The sequence below is a fragment of the Alexandromys fortis genome, unplaced genomic scaffold (genome assembly GCF_014885135.2).
Source record: "Alexandromys fortis isolate MF-2015 unplaced genomic scaffold, M_Fortis_MF-2015_v1.1 scaffold_234, whole genome shotgun sequence".
Classification (NCBI taxonomy): Eukaryota; Metazoa; Chordata; class Mammalia; order Rodentia; family Cricetidae; genus Alexandromys; species Alexandromys fortis.
In genome coordinates, this window is record NW_026068113.1 from 27,995 (window position 1) to 49,159 (window position 21,165).

At 42.0% G+C, this 21,165-nt stretch overlaps 1 protein-coding gene across 1 annotated transcript in view; it reads left to right on the top strand.

Annotated features, from left to right (window-relative positions):
• Positions 1-21,165, top strand: part of Itpr1 (inositol 1,4,5-trisphosphate receptor type 1) — a gene marked incomplete at its 5' end in the record, with an annotated part of 210,471 nt that overhangs the window by 20,476 nt on the left and 168,830 nt on the right. The window contains 7 exons of the mRNA XM_050124741.1: positions 4,549-4,644; positions 6,281-6,325; positions 9,821-9,975; positions 15,831-15,930; positions 16,904-17,064; positions 17,403-17,544; positions 19,988-20,146. Of these exons, the coding sequence (XP_049980698.1) occupies positions 4,549-4,644; positions 6,281-6,325; positions 9,821-9,975; positions 15,831-15,930; positions 16,904-17,064; positions 17,403-17,544; positions 19,988-20,146 (858 nt within the window). The remainder of the gene's footprint in view (positions 1-4,548; positions 4,645-6,280; positions 6,326-9,820; positions 9,976-15,830; positions 15,931-16,903; positions 17,065-17,402; positions 17,545-19,987; positions 20,147-21,165) is intronic.

Consider the following 21,165-nt stretch of genomic DNA (forward strand, 5'->3'; position numbering starts at 1 on the left):
ATCTACTAGATGATCTGCATTTTGGAAGGGAGATAAGTGGGGTTGGTCATGTCATGTAAGGCTAGGAACTGGAAATAGAATACGATACAGCCTTGGCATAATATCATCTGATGGAGGAGAGTCATCCTCCATCACAGATTTTTTTTTTTCTTTTTTGTGTGCTTTTCCTTTGCATTCAAAACAATGTCATGGGAAGATCAAAGTGGACAGAGGAAGGAGGGGGCAGGAAGAAGAAGTCAGGGAGTGGGAGGGAAGCAGAGCGGGAAGCAGGAAGAAGTCAGAGTGGGATGGAAGCAGAGAGGAAGCAAGAAGGGAAGAGGGAGTCAGGGAGTGGGAGGGAAGCAGAGTGGAGGAAGCAGGAAGAGAGAATCAGGAAGTAGGAGGCTAGCAGGAAGAGGGAGTCAGGGAGTAGGAGGGAAGCAGAGTGGAGGAAGCAGGAAGAGGGAGACAGGGAGTGGGAGGGAAGCAGAGTAGAGGAAGCAGGAAGAGGGAGACAGGGAGTAGGAGGGAAGCAGAGTAGAGGAAGCAGGAAGAGGAAGGAGGCAGGTAGGACAGCTGTCTCCCCAAGCTAACTGGAAGTGGTAAATGCAAAAGTTTTAAGAAAAAAACTGAGCATCTAGGAAGTAGAGGAAAAACAGACTGTCATTTCCTTGACTTTACCACTTCCATTGAGCCATTTTTCAGTGGACAGGATATTTTTGCATAGTTGACATTTTATAAACAGATTTTCACCCTGTTTGAACCTAAGTTGAAGGAAGTGTATAAGCCTACAGAAGTCATGGTGCCTCACTCCAGGGCCTAAGCAGTTTCCCAAGCCTTACTTGTTCAAGATTGAGATGAATCAAAGATGCTAATTTTCCAAGGAGATTTAACTTGAAAACCCACTGGAGAGCATTTTCCATTTTTCCTCTAAGGACAACCTGCTATCCATTTCATACTCCATGAAAAGCTGTCTCCTGCTAGGTTTTTATTTTTATTTTTCTGAATTTCCTATGAAAATGTTTATTCTTTCTCTAAATTGTTTTCTGCTTTACTGGAAACTTACGTGTTCTTTCAAAATAAAAGAAAGAAAACAACACCATGTATTTTATGGATTTTTTTAAAAAAATAGATCTAGGGGTGATGGAGAGAGGAGCACTGGCTGCTCTTCTAAAGAACCAAGTTCAATTTTCCACACCCACAAGGCAGCCAGCAATGATCTGTAACTCCATTCCTAGGGAGTCTGATGTCCTCTTCTGGCCCAGCCTGGGCATTGCATGCACGTGGTGCACAGAAATGCAATTAGGTAAAACACTCATAAACATAAAGTGGAATTTAAAAAAAAACTTTAAAAGAGCTCTTGAATTCTCCTTATGTATTTATTGGCATAGCCACGCGCTTTAGTTAACATTTGTAATAGTGGCGTGTTGTAATAGTTTCCTTCCATTTCCTCCCTACTGTCCTTTGGGTTGTTCTGGTCATTTATGTTGTTGATACACGGATCATATTATTTTTACTTTTTTTTATTTTTTATTATTTACTTTGTTCTCAGGGGTGTCTAACCAGTGGCCTGTAGATCTTCATATAAACCTTTGTATGCCCTTGTAATCTGCAGGCTGTGGGCTGGAGCCCCTAGCGTGGTGTCAGTCAGAGAAGCCAAAAATGTTGGGCACCCAGGGAAGCTGTCGCTCATGTTTGAAAGACGACAGGACAACACAGAATCTTTCCTATTTGCTAGCATAGTTACCATCCTAAGTTCTATGTTCTTTCACAGAGATTCAAGTTTACTTCAAGGATTTCTTTCTTCAGAAGAACTTACCTTGTTTCTTGTAGTGAAGTCCTGCCATGGACAAATTGTCTATAGTCTCATTTGTGGAAATACCATTGTTTTAACTTCATTTAAAAATGCTCAAATGAAGTTAAATTAGCAGATTTTTGGAATGCAATTCACACACTGCATATTTACATTGAAAAATATACAATTCAATAATGTTTAATAGATTCGTGGGGGCCATGCCCTATACATTTTAGAGTATTTTTTTTTTTTGTCATCCTCAAAGAAACCTGTCCCCATTAGCAGTCACTTCTCCCTCTCCAGCCCCCACTACATTCCATTTCCCTGACATGGAATCAGCTTCTTCAGTGAAGAGTCCTGTAAGCTGTATTTTGTGTGTGACTCCCTTTACATGGGGATTGCTTTGGGGTTGCTCTAACAATACTGGAAATTGATTTCTAAATGTCATTATGTGGTACAGGAAATTAGGGAGTTCTCTGGAGTCTTGTGTAAGGGTGTGGGTTCCCTTCATAAGGCTCTGAGCCTAGCTTTAGGGGTTAGAGGTCAGTGTAGGACTTGAGGGCTTCACACATTTAAATGTAGCAAATCCTGTCTTCAGAGTTCATCCACATTAGCATGTGTGAGTACTTTATGTCCTTACGGTCAAGTAATATTCCATTATATGGGTTTACCTTTGTATGTATGTATGCATGTATGCATGTATGTATGTTTGTATGTATGCATGTATCATTTGACAATGTTTGAGTAATTTTCACTTTTTGGCTCTCATGAAGAATGCAACTATGAATATTTATGTGCTAATTGTCGTGTGCAGTATTGTCATGTATCGGGAGTAGAATCATGGGTGATAGGTTTTAGTGGACTCTACCCAGAGTACCCAGGCTGCCTCCTAAAGTGTCTGCACACTATCAGTTCCCATCAGTGTATCATGGTTCTGGTTTCTCCATGGGGCTTTCATTCCCAAAAAGTAGTTCTTTTGGATTTTTTTGTTTATATTGCTTGTGATGTGAGTACAATGGTTTTATAATCATTGTTCCCTGTGGCCAGCGTCTCATAAATCTAACAATGGTGTTCTTATGTGTGTGCTTATCCTGTCAGAATTCCTTGGTTTCTTGACTCTATGGGTATTTGTCAATAATGATATTGGGGTCATTATTTCCCAGATACACTTTCTGCTTTGACCAACTGACCCTGACATAACCTGGATCATTTGATGTTATCTGACTGAGTTAATGGGTCACCTCCTTATTGATTTACAGTATAGGAGTTTGTAATTCCTTGATAGAAGCTGCAGTGTAACTTTATTGGGTAAATAGGATTTGTTGTTCTTTTTAGAAAAAAGGAGATTTGTTTTGTCAGAGTTACATTCCTGTGAATCAGTTTGGTCCTGGTCCTGTGAAGGTTCATTTTCATGCATTCCTAGGTCAAGGAAGAATAGTCTATATTGTGAGGCTCCATTATTAATGATAAATGCTCAACATGGTCCACTGAATCTCTCTGTCAAGGTTTGCCTCCCAAAACCATTTCTCGACCCTTTGAATACTCTGGGAGTATTCAAATTTCAGGTGTGTGTATGTGAGTCACATTCATGTGTACTTGTATGCACACATGTGTGGGTGTGTTGCTGGGGAATGAACCCTGGGCTCTGTGTATGCTAGAAGTGCCACGGAACTATACTCCTATGCCAGCCTTAATCATTTTGGGGGATATATATTATGGGGTCTTCAGGTAGTTTGATACCCAGTCAAAAACTTATGCAAATTTCTGGAGCTTTCTCTGTGTGTCACATAATACCTCTAGGGCTCTTCCTCCCCAGCTCTGTTTTTCTCCGTTATGCCATGAGCCTTGTGATTATATATACCTTCATTAGGCTGCTGCTCTGAGAGACACAGGCATACACCACATCCTGTCTAACAAGTGCATTTCTTTCATAATCTTCCCAGTTTTCTCCTTCACTGTGGTGATGCCATCTGTATGTTGTGGCACAGTAGTTACATATGTCAGATGCATTGTCATGGCTAGAAGCAGAAAGTTCCATGGTCAATTGCCCCGGACTTTTCTTACTCTCGCATTTCAAAGCTCAATCTGCAAAGTACATGGATGGGAGCGATCTCTGAAATTCCCTCTTATCAACTTGTGTGTTTTATGGATGAGTTTCAGAATTTTTATTTGCAGAGTAAGGGAAATAAATGGCCCAACACTTGCCATGGGCTTGGATCCCCACTTACACATAAAAGCTGGGTGTAGTGGCACATACCCTGACCACAGAATTAGGGAGTACAGACAGGGAGATTCCCAAGTGCTTCCTGGCCAGCTAGTCTAGCCAAAGTGGAAGGCTCTAGGTTCAGGGAGAGCAATAGAACAAGATACCTGAAGTCAACCTCTGCCCTCTATATGTGCAAGCACAAGATGAATGCACACACATGCACTCCCATATATACAACCAGCAAAACAGTCTTATATTTCATTAGTATCGGGGCAGAAGATTTAAATAGCATTTCAGCTCTTATTCCAATCATTGTATGTTAACTAGGAGACAATCTCTTCTACAGAGAAGCATCATTTTAATGATTCTGCATCTCCAATTGAGATGTTCCATCCTGAAGCTTGGCACAGCTGTATAGAATGGTGCTGAACCCATCCTCCTTGTGTCCCCGCCACCACCAGCTTGAACATACCACTAGTGAATGTGACTTGTGATATCTCCAGCTCAGTGGCATCTCAGCGTGGGCTCACAGCTCTTCCACACCCGTTAACTAACTTTCCTCTTGCAGGTGGTCCAGCATGACCCATGTCGGGGTGGAGCTGGATACTGGAACAGCCTCTTCCGGTTCAAGCACCTGGCAACAGGGCATTACTTGGCAGCAGAGGTAAGTAGCTGCACATGGTTTTCTCTTGGAAAGTGAAGTCACTGTGATTATCTTTCCTCACTTCCTATAGCTGCTGGACGCCTGGAAACTCAAGGGAGTACTCAGCCACCATGCTTTTCCTTCTGCCTTTCTGTTTTCTTCTACCTCGTTTCTGTAGAAGAGGAAAGTTACAACTAGCTGGCATACTGTGGGACTTGACGGGAGCGTCCTGATGAAGTAGGGAGAAAAAAAAGGAAGTTAGAAAGTAATGTAGGTTTGTAGAGTGGTTTTTCTGTTTTGTTGTTGTATATTTCTTTGCTTGTACTTGTATTTGCTTGTACTTACCAGACCCACTCTTAACACATGTCTGATAGTTGTCTGCACTGGGCATATGGTTTATAAAATCAAGCATTGACGTGCACGGAGAACTAGAGAATTTCATAGAGAAATCTGATTACTTGGAGTTTAGGGGGAGACATAGGCATCATCAATCTTGAAAGAATATCAAGAATGAAATTAACTTTTCCTTTCCTTTTTTTTCTTTTTTTCATTTCTTTTTTTTAGACAAAGCCTTACTATATAGCTGACCAGAAAACTACTATGTAGGCCAGGCTGTGAATCCACTTACCTCTGCCTCCCAAGTGTTGGGATTAAAGTCTTGTGCCACAGTGTGCCAGGCTCTTGAACTATGTTTTTGAGTCATGGTCTCCTTCAGCAGCCCAGGCTGGCTTTGAATTCTCTAGGCACTGGGACTCCCAAGTGTGAGCCACCGTATCTAACTTATGAAAGTGTTTTGAGGAAAGGAAAGACTCTGTGTTGAAGGGTAGGAGGAATTTCTGTTTTTATTTATTTATTTTATTAAATTAAGGAACATCCTGCTGTGTCTAACAGATGTTGAGTTTTACTCTGATCTCATAGAAGATATATATACAATCTAGTATGCACATACAGAAGATGGACATACAGATTCCAGTAGTATGTCAAAAGACCCCTCTCTTATCTGGCCCCACTCGCTCAGGATTTCCAAGGATTTGTTTAGGTGTCAGTACTGCTTCTGCCACTGGCCCTAGGAATTAGGAATCTAAATTTATAAACTCCCTGGGGTGTCTAATGTTCGTACAAACTGATGATTTTGAAATGCTTAAGAAGCAAACATGAAGAAGTCTAAGCTGACATTTAAAATGGAGTCTTGGGAAGAAGAGACCCTACTAAGCAACTTTTAAAACCTTTGATTATATGGCTAAAGACTAAGGATGGTTGTCTTCTCTGTTATGTCTTCAGGTAAATGTAGCTCTTTCTAGAGGTCTCCTGTTTCCTCTTTTTCTTTTATCTAAAAGTAAGCAGGGTCATCCGTGACTGTGTGTTGACATCATCTTTATCTTAGGCCTGTACTGTTGCTCTCCCAGCGAATCTGTTGTGTTTCCCTGTCTATACTCAGAGCTGAACTGTCTATTAGTGACCGGTGGATTATTCTGTGTGTATTGTATCTGTGTGACTTGTGTCGTCACTGTGGCATGCTGGCTCTGTGAATGGAGGGAAGGGACAACGTTCTTAGCTGTTCAAGGATGGCTGCAGGCATCGACGTCTCCTGCAGATGGGTCCTGGTCCTGGAGAAAGCAATGGATGTTTTAATTTCCTAATGATTCTTTTTCATCAGGTAGACCCTGACTTTGAGGAAGAATGCCTGGAGTTTCAGCCCTCAGTAAGTATAGGCAAGCGCCTTTGTGTCTCTGTCCGGTAGGCTGAGGTCAAATCCTCTGGAGTCCATTTAAGAAATTGTCAAGTGGCCTTTGAGTGTCGGGGAAGGGGAAGGCTCAGGTGCTACCTTCAACAAGATTTGTTCTGTGCTTCTTTTAAAGGAAGTCATGTCCTCCTATGGCCTGGTTAGTCCAGGCCCTGCTGGTTCTGATGCTTTTCCTATATGTTCAGTCACCTCTAAGCTGGAGAAGTGCATAGCATCTCTTGGAATATTTCTGGGTGGGAGATGGCGGTAGTCCTTGTCAAAGTTGGCCTCTTACAAACAATTGCCTTAATGCTGTGGACCTCGACCTGTGACTAATCTAGATTTTGGAGTGATAGTGAATAATATCCTTTCAACTTCAGAGTTCACACATGGCCTCACATGGGCCAGTCAGGTGCCTAACCTCTAACCTTGCTTTTTACAAGTACAGAAGTGGGTTTTAGGTTCTGATGTGATTTGGAATTTCTGTGCAAAATGGATTTAGCTGTGTATGCTTGGGGTGTGAGTGTACCCATATAGGGGCTCAAGAAGGCAGTGGCCATGTTTCATGGGCATAAGGACTTCCACAAAATTGTTCTTTGTAGAGTGCTTGATTATGCTGAATTCAAACAAACAGAATGCCAGAGAGTTGCTGTCTTTTGGCATATGTTGTTCTCAGTGGTTGGTCTGGTAGATGGTCTTGAGGGCACTTGTTTTTCTAGTAAAATTGAAACGGCACATCAAAGAGGGAAAAGTGAGGTGAAGATAACTCAAAATGAAGATGCGCGAATCCCGGCTAACCTTCTAGTTATGCTTGGGTAGAAAGTTGGCTTTGAAAGAATCTGAGTCATCGTGGCTGAGGATTTCTGACTGTGGCTACATCGACTTATTAAGGCCATCTCCTCCTCTCACTGTGCCCCACAGGGTGCCTGTGCCTCGTCTTCATTTTTCCTTTGCTTTTCTGTCACTTTTACTTCCGCAGGCATTTGGAAAGCTCATCCTCCAATGCTAATCCATCTTGGAAAACAGACCTAGTCCAGTTCCCTGCTAGTCTGAATCCTTGGCCTGGCTTTATTTTCTTGTTAGACATTTTTTAATCCTTGGACATTCTTTATTTTAGAGAGGAAACTGCCATGTGTGACCTCAGTGCTGCCAGCCAAGGTATCACTGAGGGAGGCTGACCCTTGGCATGAATATCAAGCCATGGCTCATTTGAGGGTAGATGCCCTAGTGAAGCACTGTTGCTCTGGGGGATGGCACTGCTCCTTTGGGTTCTGTGTATGAAAGAAAATGGTAATTCTCAGTGTGAGATAAAGTGCTGTGATCACAATCTCAGGAAGGGGGAAAGACAGAGCTTCATTGAAATACCAGGCTGATCACTGACAAACTCTGTGACTGTGAATAAGTAGCTTTCTTTCCCTGGGCCTCACTTTCCTCCTCTGGACAAGCAACATTTTCAGGTTGCACGAGACCAGTTGGGACTTTCATATCCAGCAGGTCGTCTTGACTTCACAAGGGGTAGGAAAGGCCTTGGTGGGTGGTCCTAACATGATGTATCTCAGGGTCTTTCTGACTCTCGCATTTCCCCATGCCAATGAAATACCAGCAGGATGGATGTAGACCAAGATGGCATTGTTTTGATGGTCCCACGGTTGCTGGGACTTGGGCCTGCATATGAAGGATGAGTGTGTAGAGAGGGTTTCACTTGCACCCAAGAGGCTGGAAGCACAGCATTGGTTTCTGTAGGCAGGTGTTAGCTCTGAGAGAGCTCTGCTTTCTACATTGCCTCTTTAGCTTGGGAGTAAGAATGGGAAGTCTCAAGTCATATAAACCTGGGTAAAAATGTCCTTCTCTCACCTGCTCTTCGTTTTCCTAGAAGTTGGCATCAATGAAGTGTTAGATCTAACTAGCAGTGTGCTGCTCTTAAAATCGGTGGTCACTTGCCTGGTCCCAGAGCTGCTTCTCTGCTGCTCATCACATGTGTGCCTTTCTTCCCACTAGGTGGCATATGCCGACTGTACACCAGAGTGTGTGGCTGGGTTCCTTGCTAGGCAGAGAAAGCTTACTGAAGCCACAGTTTCATCTAGACCTGCTGGAGTCTCTGAGCTGTCACTGCCTGTAACCAAGCCCTTAGTTATAGCTGGTTCAGACTCTGTGTTGAGAGTGTGTATAGAACACTTCAGGTGGCAAGAGTTAGGAGGAAACTGTTTCCAAGTATTCTCCCCCAACCAAAGGCACAGAGTGTTCCTGCTGCAGATGTTACCTTAGGGTAGAGAAAATAAAAACCCTCAGATTTGTGTGTGGTATTAAGAGAACTTCTTAATTAAGTTTCTATTTGTGGTTTGTTTTTTCAGATAGGGTCTTGCTATGTTGTCTCGGGTAGTCTTGAACTTTGAGGATCAAGCACCACCACAACCTCCACCAACCCCCAATCTCTCCAGTAGCTCTGTTATCTGAGATTATAGATTTGTATAAGAGTAAAAGAACTTTCACTTAACTTATTTACTTGTTTGTGGAAATGAAAGTTAGATCTCAGCCTTGTGGAGCTGAGTTTTCTCACATTCTCTCTATTTCCTTTGAGTTGACTTCCTGGTCTTGATTGCTGTGTATTCCCGGTACTGTTTTCCTCTGCATTTGGGCAAGAAGTGACATTTCAACCAGACAGAAGCAAGCCAGAGATGAGGAAACCATGTTTTCCCAGCAGGCGCAGGGCATGTGGTCTGGCATTGAAAAGAATTGCCTGTGTGGTTTCTGAGCTGAAAGAGAAGCAGAGCCCATCTGAGCAGGCATTCAGGCTAAGCCCACTTGTGAACATTCTCTGGCACATGGACTTTGCTTTGAAGATGAAAATGTGTCTTAGAGTTGCCCAGTCATCATTGTTCATCAAGTTTTACTGGGAAGAATTTTCTTTCATTTCAACCAAATCCCACTGTAGCATGAGAGGCCCTTTGCTTTGTCATCAATAGCCTTCTTAATCAATAAACCAGTGCTCTTCAGGACTAGAGTGACTTGTCAAACTCAGGGACACTTAGATACGGGTTTATTTTATTTCTTTTCCTAGGAAATACTTGTGTCATATTTTTGGTAGACAACCATTGCTATAAATTAACACCACCACAAATAACCAGTTTCACGGGCCAAGCTTCCTCAAGTGCTCTGCTCCCCAGCTGTTGCACATGGGTGTGGCTATATGGAGTGAAGATCTTGGTTGCCAATAGCTTTTTCCATAATCATCTGCTGTTGTCCCTTCACAGGGTTGGGACATTTAGTATGATGACACAGTGAAGTTGAGAATAAATAGTTTGGGGTCAAGTGGCCAATGGTCACCTTATAGGTCAACTCTGAAACTGTGGTCCTTCTCCTGCCAGCTGCTGACACTCACTGTTGCTCCTCCTCTCTTCCTGTGGACTGTGGCATGATGGTGGTAGGTGAGGCTTTCACCTACAGAGCTCCTCACTTGATTCCTTTTCTTTTCAGGTGGACCCAGATCAGGATGCATCTCGGAGTAGGTTGAGAAATGCCCAAGAGAAAATGGTATACTCTCTGGTCTCCGTGCCCGAAGGCAATGACATCTCCTCCATCTTTGAGCTAGACCCCACAACTCTTCGTGGAGGTGACAGCCTTGTCCCAAGGTATGATTTTAAAATTCCTTATCCTATGAGATTCAGGACTAGTCTTGATGGTCTGGAAGTGTTTCTTGAAATGCAAAGCATCGTGGCCTCTTCTTGAAGCACTTTTGAAGAAGTTGGTGAAGCATTTGGACTGACCCCAACATAAAATTGAGATATGTATGCCTCACCAATGGAAAGTTACTGGTGGTTGCGTCAAAAGTACTATATTTATGAGGCTGGAGAAATGACTTATTGGTAAAGAGCACCAAGGACCCAGGTTTGGTTCCCAGCACATACATGGTGGCTCCCAACTGTCTGTAACTCCAGTTCTCCGGGATCTGATACTCTCCTCTAGCCTCTGTGGGCACTGCATGCATGATGCACGTGAACTCATGCAAGTGCACATACACATACACGTGATACTTCTTTATTTACAAGTCCTGTATTGAAGTTGGAGAGATGGCACAGGAGATATAACATGCTTGGCATCCAAGCTAAATGACCTGAGCTCAAGTCCCTAGGTCTAAAGTAAGCTGTATGCATCTGTAATCCCAATGCTCTTCTGACAGAATGGGAGGTTGAGACAGGAGAGTACCTCGAAGCTTATGAGCTGGTAGCCTGGTTTAGCAGTAGTCTAGTGTATCTGTAGAGAGCAGAGACTGTCTCAGCAAGGTATGGAAGGTGAGAGTTGGCACCCAAGTTTGTTCTTTGACTTCTATGCTCACGTAGGCACACACAGTACACACACTGTACACACTACACACACACACACACAATTTAAAAGTGCTATTTAGGTTATTAATACATATCTCTGGCAGTTCTGTATTTTAATGCCTTTTTCTCCTTCCCCAAATTTGGATAATCTCTTAGTAAACTAGATAAATAATTAGAAAGAAACTTTTAAAATTGAAAAACCCTGTGTGCATGGTAAGTTTATTTAAAAATACTGAAAAGTTGGACTCTTGGGGTTTTTTTTTTTGCATTTTATTCAACTTAACTATTACTTTTGTTGCCTAAGAATGTGTTTTCATATTGCATTGTGAATGGAAGAGCCAAACATTAAACAACTTTCAGTGTTGTTTATGTGTGTATGATGTGTGTATGTGGGTGTACACGCACTGTGTGAGGGTGCTGAACAGGACAGTCTTTCTGCAGGGAGCAGGAGTCAAACTCAGAGGCCAACCTTTTTATTTTAAAAAGTTTTAGAGTTATTTATTTTAATTTTATGTGTAGGGATTTTTTTTGCCTGCATGTATGTCTATGTACCATGTGAATACCTAGTGCCCACAGAATATACAGACAGTTGTGAGCCACCACATGGGTACTGGAAACCAAACCCTGCCTCCAAAGTACTGGCATTAAAATTGTACACCAACGCACCTTGTCAAAATCTATTCTTACTAAATTCAACAACAATATTATTCATGACTATACCATCCATTGATTTCCAACTAAGTAGTTGTATGTGTGAAGCACAGTGCTAAGTAGATACCATACTCATCCTATATAATTTATAGTTTTATCATATTTGAAGCCCTGTGAGGTAGGTATTATTCACCCTTTTATAGAAAGACACTGGGACTCAGCGAGTTTAAGCAAAGTATCGTGTCAGAGTCCTGTAGCGGAACCATATTGGTAAATGGCTGAGACAGAGTGTCTGAACATTACATTTCATTCTTCAGCTCTGCATTGGGTGGCTGGTGTCTCCCTGGTGTTCCCTGGATTTCCATGAGGCCCCTCACTGAGTCCACCTTTGAGTTTCACTGTGTCTGCCTTGCCACTTTCCTGCTCAGTTTTAACATATAACATATAGGAGGCTATAACATCACCCGCTGTGTGGTGGCTGTCACAATTCAGAATCCTTGACTTGTGCTCATTGCTATTCCTGTCCTTCTAAGAGGGAGAAATGAAAGACATTGCCCATTGAGAACAAAACCTTACAAGGTGAGACGGCCTCCCTTTGCAGTTCAATCAGATTTCCTAGTTATTAAGCTCTGTTGGCTTGTTCATCCCTTGAGAATATGAGGGAGGCTAGAGTCTCCAGCTCTTAGACTTTTTTCTCTTTCCCTACCATGATGTTCCCTGAGCCCTGGTAGTGGTTGGATTAATGACAGATATCCCATTTAGGGGTGAACATTGTCCCTTATTCTCAGCATTCTGACCCATTACACCTTCTTCCATGTCTACCACCAAAAGAAGCTTTTATGATCAAAGTTGAGGACAGCTTTAATCTACTGGAGGTCTATTGGTATAAGCATGAATATTTAGAAGGCATGTTGATCACATGACCATTTAGCAAAAAAAAAAAAAAAATAATAGCAGATTTTGCTCCAGGGCCTATGGCATTCCTAGCCATTCATGAACTTTTGACCTGGGTACAAGGCATAACATTTCTTCCTGTGGAGCAGACCTCAAATCCAATCAGAAAGTGGTTGGCCTATAACAGTTGTGCCACTATTGCACACGTTGGCATTTCATCCCTGTCAGGTTGGTACTATAACATGAAGGGTCCAGCAGCGGATAAGACTTCTTCTTTCATAACAGCCTTCTGTTACCATGAAAGTGGCTAGCAGGGAGAATGTGTCCTGGAAGGTTTGAGATTGATTTCCCTCTGTCATAGAGCCAGATCATGTAGTATCTTTAGCAACAGGCTCTTGCCATATGGTTATCCTGGGGTAACCAAGAGCAATGGCGATGATTTGTGTTACTTTAGAGAACACTGGGATTTTTCATTATCAATAACTCACAGGGAGGTATCCTATGCCTTATTCATTTAATAGCCCAAGTCTTCTGGAAGCAACGTTGTCCTCTCATACAAGAAAATTCTGTTCAAACTATTTTTTTTAGTTGGATTTTAAAATGAGCTCACTAGCTGACAGGCTTCCATAAGGCCTTTTCGTAGATTTTGAGTTTAGGTTATATTCCACTGCACCCCTTCCTCTCTCTCATGTTCCTCCTCTCCTGTTCGCATTCAGTCTTTTAATTCTCAAACTCCCATTCTTTCATTTCACAGCGTTCTGCTATCTGTACACTCTTTTGTTTTTAAGCTGGCTTGTGTTGAGGTCGGCTTTCATCTAGTATTTCATATTCTCTTTCTTGGAGTTAGCCGTCCCCTTCTCCCCAGTCTTTAAAATATGTTGATGTGCCCCCCACTCCCCACTTAAGCCTTTCCTCCCCTGTAGCCATGACCACAAGATTTTATAGTGATATTTTCTTCTAAGATTTTATTTTCATTGTTTACACTTAGATTTCTGATACATTTTGAAATCATTTAAAACATATTTTGAGGTAGGAAATACTGAATTTTAAAACTTCCTTTCTTCATGTAAATAGGTGTTGGTCTGCATAACTCAGGAATATTGTAGCTTAAGTAATTTTCCATTTTCCAAGTTCTGACAATTAGTGAATTTTTCTTAGAATTTAACATTGAAAATCTGTGCTGAGGGATTGTCAGGCTAATGAAGAGCTAAAAGATGTAATTTAAAATATCACACTGTCTATGAGAATCTTCTTTATTGCATTCCTTGACAAAGAGGGAACCAGTTTGTGTTCCCCAGTGACTTAGAAATCCCCATAATCCCAGGGGGAAGGCAAGTTTAAATTTCTAGTCGGCCGGCTAAGTGGTGTTGGCTGATTGAGACCCCTCCTCTGTGTTTTGTGCATTCATTACTGCTTCTTGTAGGCCAACTTGCTTTGTGAGCAGATGTCCTCACACTGATTCTAAGCTTAGAAACAAGAGGCAAGGACTTACATTCAGCCTCGGGAGATAATAGCTCTGGCATGGTCTGCCAGTGTGTTCATTTATGATCTTGCTGGATCTTTGCCTTAATATTTTTTTCTTCATTCTCGTCCTTAGGTGCCATCCTTAGGGCCAGAGGAAAATAGGGCCCCTTATCCATTGAGAGTAATATATTACTTTCTCTGTATATAAAACCTCTGCCGTGGAGGAGAGCAGTTGGAAGAACACATGAGAACCCAAAAGAAAATATTAAGATGCCATTCATGACTATGTGTGCTAACACATTAAGTCATTTTAAAATGTGCTGTATTTTTCTTATTACAGATTGTAATATATAAAGTTAGACATGTGCACAAGTAGTATCAGCAGTTGCATTTTTGTAATAGTCAGTGGACAAAGAATTCTTCAGAGTCAACTAAAAGGGATAATAACCAATCTTGGATATATTGAATCAGATAATAAAGTTGCAGTATGCATGCATTAGATAATTTAAAGAGTATTGGAAGGACATCTACTTGTACAACTCTTGTGTAATTAGCTCAAAAACATGGCTTTTGAGTTAAGGATTAAGATTATTTGTTATAGGACTCTATAGAGTATAATTATCCAACTAAAACTATGTTCTGAGCTTTGATTGTACTCTGAAAATACAGAAAATGAACCAAACTCACTCAAAAGGGAAAAAATGCAAATACCCCAAATAATATCTTGTCCATATTGTCTGATTCATGTTAGTCAGAGTAAATAGCACTAGGGTTTTTCTCTTCTGGCCTCAAAATGTTCATGACAGTTTCAGCAAAAGAAGCCCAGGTCTACTGAAGGTGCATGTCTGTGCTTGGGCTCTTCCATGAATGTGGTATGCCTTGGTCCTAAATGACTCTTCCTTTGAATGATTTCCACTTTACCTGGTCTGACCCAGTCTGCCAGTGTCTAAAGTTCAAGTCCAAAGTCATCATGGTTTCCTGTAGCAGAATGCTTTTGTGTTTTTAGTCCTTCTCACCTGTCTCCTGATTGTGCTTTTTAGCGCCCGTTTCCTGTCACTGCTGCTTGCTGGGTGTCCTCTCCTCTTGTCTCACTAAAGGAATGGCAGTTGTTGAAGGGTGAAGCGCGTTCCATTTCTACTATTTCAGAAGTGCAGCTGTGTTGAAAATTTCTTAAACATGATGTATGTTTATCATATAAAGAAATAACCATAAAACAAATCATGTGGAGAAAAATAAACAAGTAGCAACTATATATGATTCAACTATTCAGAGGAAATCAGCTGCATTTAAGATCCTGGGTTCATGTAGGTTCCAGACAGGTTTCTGTGCACAACTGTAGCATGTGATTTGTCATGCGTGGAACTGTGAGCTACTTTGAATGATCTTAGTGGAACTCTGTGTTGTGGATGTGTTTTCAAATAAGTGATTATCACCTGTTATTATTTTAAGAAACTGGCATTCCATATACTGTAATGGACTAGGTCCTTATGGACATCAATCAGATGGTGCAGTTTTGTCTTACAACTAATACTTGACTGAACATCTTTGTAACACACCCTGCACCTGTGCTGTTTTTCTTCTGGAAAAATCTGAAGTTGGAGTTTGTAAATAAAAGCAGTCATTTATGTTCATGTGTTTGTATTTCATTTATCATGTTGTCCCAACAACCAGAATCCTTTCTAGAGTTGTGACTATTCCGTTCTAGCCAGCAGTGCTCAGGGGCCGGGAGTGCAACTCAGTGGTATAGTTAGTGTCTAGAATGTCAGGTCCTTGAGCAGTCCTGTCACTAAAACAAAACACCTACCCTAGAAGCTTAGGAGAATTCCTTTCTTCTACATACTAGCTTTTCCCAGCCTTGGGATCTGAGGAATGGGACAGAAAAAAATAGTACTTTCTTCTGTATTAATGATGTACTAAGTTGAGTGTTTATATGTTAGCATTAAAGTATTGCCTGTATCTGTCCCATTTTCATTATACATGTTTCTTATGGATTTGTATGAGTTCATTGTGTGTGTGGATCAGTAACTTTTAAAGTCTGTTTTGTTCTTTTGTTTTTCCAGGCTACTGTTTTTCCTTTAGTGTGGTGCATGGTAACCAGATTATCATGACCCTAAATGTCCTTCTGTCTGAAATTTTTCATTGCTTCCCTTCAGAAACTCCTATGTCCGTCTCCGACACCTGTGCACAAATACCTGGGTTCACAGCACAAACATTCCCATCGACAAGGAGGAAGAAAAACCTGTAATGCTGAAGGTAAGTCCAGAACTAGGGCTCCTTTGACGGCAGATGGGGAGAGAGGGAACTTTGGAGAATTTCCCTGTTGTTTTGTTTCTTTTAGCTTTGGTTAAGAGTACAGTCTTGACCAAACTTGATGTGATGAAAAAATGTATTCCAAGGGATCAAATACCTGGGTGAAGCCAGCTCAGGGATGTGAAAATAAACAGGCCTTTTCTTTTATTCCCTTGCTGTTGAGCCATCATTTCATGTCTACCATGGCTTTGGCTATGGGAATGCCTGCTTGTGTCTTGAGATACATTGATATTTGGTTGATTCCCCCCGCATCTTCAGTATTTCTCTCTCTCAGTGTATGTGATGAGTATCCACTCTTTGTGCATCTAAAAGCGATTTCCCCACCCCTGTTTACCACCACTCCTCTTCCCTGCCAGCCACGAAGCTTCTATGGCATGAATATGTGCAGGATTTCTCTTTTCAGAATTTTTTCCCCTTATAGGTATGTTTAGGTTTGCAGAAAAATTTTAAAAAAAGGTATAATCTCCATGTTCTTTAAAGTCAGTATGAGTCAGTAATTGCCATTTTACATATTTACTTTTTCTCTTAATAAAATGCTACTTAACTATAAGTTGTTCCTATTGCTTGTATTTGCCCTCATATTTCCTTCTGCCCTTTTCCTTCTTACCACACAGTGTATATTCACATGGAAGTATCTCTTTGTAACATAGTACTACCATGTGCAATGATAATACACAATGCAGATGTAGCAAAATTGTTTAAAAATATAATAACCCCCTTACTACTTCACCAGTCCCATCAAAACTACTTTCCTATTTGGAGAACATCCTTCTAAAAGTTTCCTGTGTCTACTTGATACTAATGCCAAGAGAACTCCAAGTTCTTTGGATTGCCCAATATCCTGTAAACAAAGCGTTTGATTAGCGTCTTACTTTCCCAATCAAGATTACCATGTGACAACTCCCTTGACTTTCAGATTGGTACCTCTCCTCTGAAGGAGGACAAGGAAGCCTTCGCCATCGTTCCTGTTTCTCCTGCTGAGGTTCGGGACCTAGACTTTGCCAATGATGCCAGCAAGGTGCTGGGCTCCATTGCTGGGAAGCTGGAAAAGGGCACCATCACCCAGAACGAAAGAAGGTGAGTGTTTCCCACAGGTGCCAACACAGCAGTCCTCCTCTGTGACTTACAAAAGCCCTTGGGGAACAAGACGATCGGGACTCTGAAGAACTGTGTGAGAGAGAGGCAGGCCTGAGCTTTCTGGGCAGCTGCACTGTATGATGTCCAGAAGCAGTGCTTTTGTACTTACCTGTGCTTGGTTTTGTTTCAGAGTCATGTTAGGTATGGTAGCTCAATTGGCTTCAGCTGTGGTGTCGAGAGTGCTAGGAAGCATGAGTCCTCTTCCCTTCACCTTGTTCACAAGTCTTTTAGCCTGTAGAAGTTTGAACACTGCCTTTAGCGAGCTCTGCTCTCCTAAGGTCTGTCACAAAGCTGCTGGAAGACTTGGTTTACTTTGTCACGGGCGGAACGAACTCGGGCCAAGACGTGCTGGAAGTCGTCTTCTCCAAGCCCAACAGAGAGCGGCAGAAGCTGATGAGAGAACAGAATATCCTCAAACAGGTCAGTGTGCCTTGGTGACCTTCAGGGTCAGCCTTGTGAGAAGCCTATGGGATCTCTCCTCATGCGAAGAGACATGGATGACTCTGATCCGGAAGATGTAGTATGGATTATTGTTTGTTAAAAAAGTAGTCCTTTCTTAGAGTGTTCAGTCTATAGCAAAACTTAAGTGGCAAGACAGTGTCTTCCTGTATCCCCTGCCACAGTGTCAATATCCTGAAGCGGAATGGAGCTTGTATCATATGAACATAGACTGATAAGTAGTTTATGGTCCTCTCTTGGTGTTGTACCTGATTTTTGTTTTGTTTTGTTTTGGTATGTGTGTACTATCATCGTATCATTGCCCTAAAAGTCCACAGAATATTTTCATTGTCCCCTAAATTTTCTGCTCCACCTCTCCATTCATTGTTCTTCCACTACCCTTGGCAACCACTCCTCTTTTAATTGTGTTCGTGTTTTCCTCATTCAGTCTGCCATGCAGCTGGAATTGTGTGGCTCGCAGGCTTTGCAGCTAGGTTAGGCTCTCCATGTCTTCGCGTGGCTGAGAACCCCAGTCCAGCTGATAGGTACCATACTTGCTAGGCATGAGCCATGTGGGTGTTCATCTATTAGGCACCCTAAGAAGCATTCAGGTAATACTTTTATGTTATTCAAAAGTAGTATAGTGTGTTTAGGGAATTTGAGATATTTGACAAACCCAGCGGGCCTATATTAACTCTTCTGAGCAGCTGTAATGATCACTTCTAAATGTTTCCATAAACATGGAATGCTAGTTTACAGAAGTGTCTAGATGGCATTTTGCATGTATGAGTCACCTTTCTATCGCTGTGACAATATACCTGGAAATAATCTTACAGAGAAAAGGTCTGCTGTGATTCCCAGTTGCAGGAGTTTCGGTTCATGGTCACTGACCCTGTCACTCTTGGCCTCTGGTGCAGTGCATGGTGGTGAGGAGCCTATGCTGGGGCAGAGCTGCTCTCCTCTGCATGAGGAAGCAGAGAACTTGCTTCCCTGACCAGGCCTCTTCTAGGGAACCCAGTCAGCTGTGAATCCACCCAATCAGATCAGAGCCATCGTGACCAGGTCACCTCCCAAAGGACTCACCTATTAACACAGCCACATCAGGGACCAGGCCTTAACCATGAGCTTCTAGGGGCCTTTAAAATTCTGAATATTGACAGTATTAAATAAACAGACAGATTCAAGGGAGGAGCATGGCAAATACAGGTAGAGGACACATGCTGAATACACGCAGTGCATTCTCCAAAGCTGCGGGATAATTGCTTAGTGTTTCCTTTAAACCTGCTGGTGACCAAAATGAAAGGACTCCTTACAAAGCCCCATACTTCTCCGTGAGAATTTGGCGTGTGGAAATCCTCCTTCCTGTTGGGCTGTGAGAGACAAAATTCATATTTTAGCAGGGTTTGAAGTCCAACAACAAATTACATCCAGATGTTTCATGTGTTGAATTCCAGATTAGAATTCTGGCTTAATGTCCTTGTTCAGTCCCACAGTAGCTTTCCCGTGAGGGGTTAAAACAGTGTTGGTCAATTGCGTAGGACACTGTGTTTCTGAGGTTTACAATTGCTGTCCGTTTTAATCCTCACAATACTTAAGTACTGTAGATGCTGCACTTTTCCCAGTGAGAGAACTAGTTTCTTTTGGCCCTGAGCTGCACTGTTAGTCAGTGTTCCCTGAAATCACATCAATCTAGTTGATAGCAAAGAATTACATTCATTTTGGTCTTACTAGGATTGTAGTCCAGGAGGCACCAAATCCAACGGTCTTCAGCAAGCACTCAAAGTTTTACAAGATGATGGCTGCTTTTATAGCCTAATCCACAAGCAGGTTGGCTAATTGCATCCTGTCCGTGGAGCCTTGTGCTTGGTGTGGCCAAGGTCACACTGTCTTACAGGAAAAGGGTTGGATAGTCTCATGAAACCAGGCAGATAGTTTCCGAACTGTTATGAAACTCACTGAATCTCCTTCTAGGGATTGCATGCCAGCTGTTTGAGGTCAGCCTATGCCTGCGTGGGCATGCACAGACAATTGAGGTCAAAATTAGACTGTGGATGTTTGTGAAATCTGCCTTAGCAAGTCCTCACAACTTCAGTTTTAGTGCCTGGATCAATGCTAATCTGTTTTTTATTTTATCCCTGGCAGAAGTCATAAAGGTATATAATTTCAACCTAAAATCCCCTCCTCACAGTCTACTAAATGATGCTCCACCGTGTGTGTGAGGACCGATGAGGTCTCAGTGTGCTGAATGTGTAGAAACCAAGCCCTAATGATTGACAGATGTAGGTTTCAATTCTCATGATGAGTTTGAATAGAGAAAACCTTTCCGAGTAATCCTGCTACTCCTATAGGTGTGTCCCCTCCTGGAGAGAGATTTAGAGTTTAAAGCACACAGTGATGGCAGACTGCTCTTTCTTTTTACAAACAGATCTTCAAGCTGTTGCAGGCCCCCTTCACAGACTGTGGGGATGGCCCGATGCTACGGCTGGAGGAGCTGGGGGACCAGCGCCATGCTCCTTTCCGACATATTTGCCGACTCTGCTACAGGGTCCTGAGACACTCACAGCAAGACTACAGGAAGAACCAGGTAGGGATTAAAATGGCTAGGAAATAAATGTTGGGTTCCTCCCTGACATTCATGTGCTTTAATCATGAGTTTTAAGTGATATATACCTTTGCATTTAAAGGGCAGAGAATAGTCAATCCACTGTTAAATTTGCCCCTAAAAAGGAAGCGGATGGTTGGCGAGTTTGGGAAGAACATGTATCACATGAGCCTTGAGAAAGAAACTAGAAAAGCATCACAGTTCCTTGTAAACATGTGTAATTTTCAGGTGTCAACTTACAAATAAGAAATAGAAAAGATACCAAGAAATCTCTTCTGTGAACACATTTCAGTGAAACTTCTATTTCTGAGATTGGTGTTACATTTGCAGTACATGTATGTGGAACATGTGTGTGTGTGTTCTGTGTGGGGTAAATGTGCATTTTGTGAGTGTGCACACCTATGCCTGTGGAAGTCAGAGGAGGGTATAAGGTGTTTTACTCCATCACTCTCTTCCTTGCTCCTCTGAGATAGGATTGCTCATTGGACCAGGAGCTGTGCTGGCAGCTGGTTCGGAAGCTCTAGTGAACTTTGTCTTTCCCCAGCCCAGGACTAGAGAGTTTCAAGTGTCTATGGTAATGTCCGGCTTTTGTGTGGGTGCTAGGTGTTCATGCTTGTGCAAGAAACACTTCACCACACTGAGCCGTTTCCCTAACTCTGCTGTATGTTTTTGTGCCATGTTCCCATAAGGCTTAGGCACGAAATGATTTCATGTTTAAGAAATAGATTGTTTTCCTCCTACCCTCCTTTCATGACCTCTACTGTTGAAGGTTAGTTTTTCTTGACTATGGTTCTAGATCATTTTTGCTGATGTTCTAACAAAGTGACTATATGTGTATGTGTATATTATACAGAGATTTGCATTTTGTCCATAAGTAGAGGTATCTCTCTCATTCTCTTTCTCTCTGTGTCACACGTACACACACAAATATGATAAACACTCCTCCAGTGAAGTTAATGGTGTAATAAACAGCATGGAGACTCTAAAGACACTGCAAGATG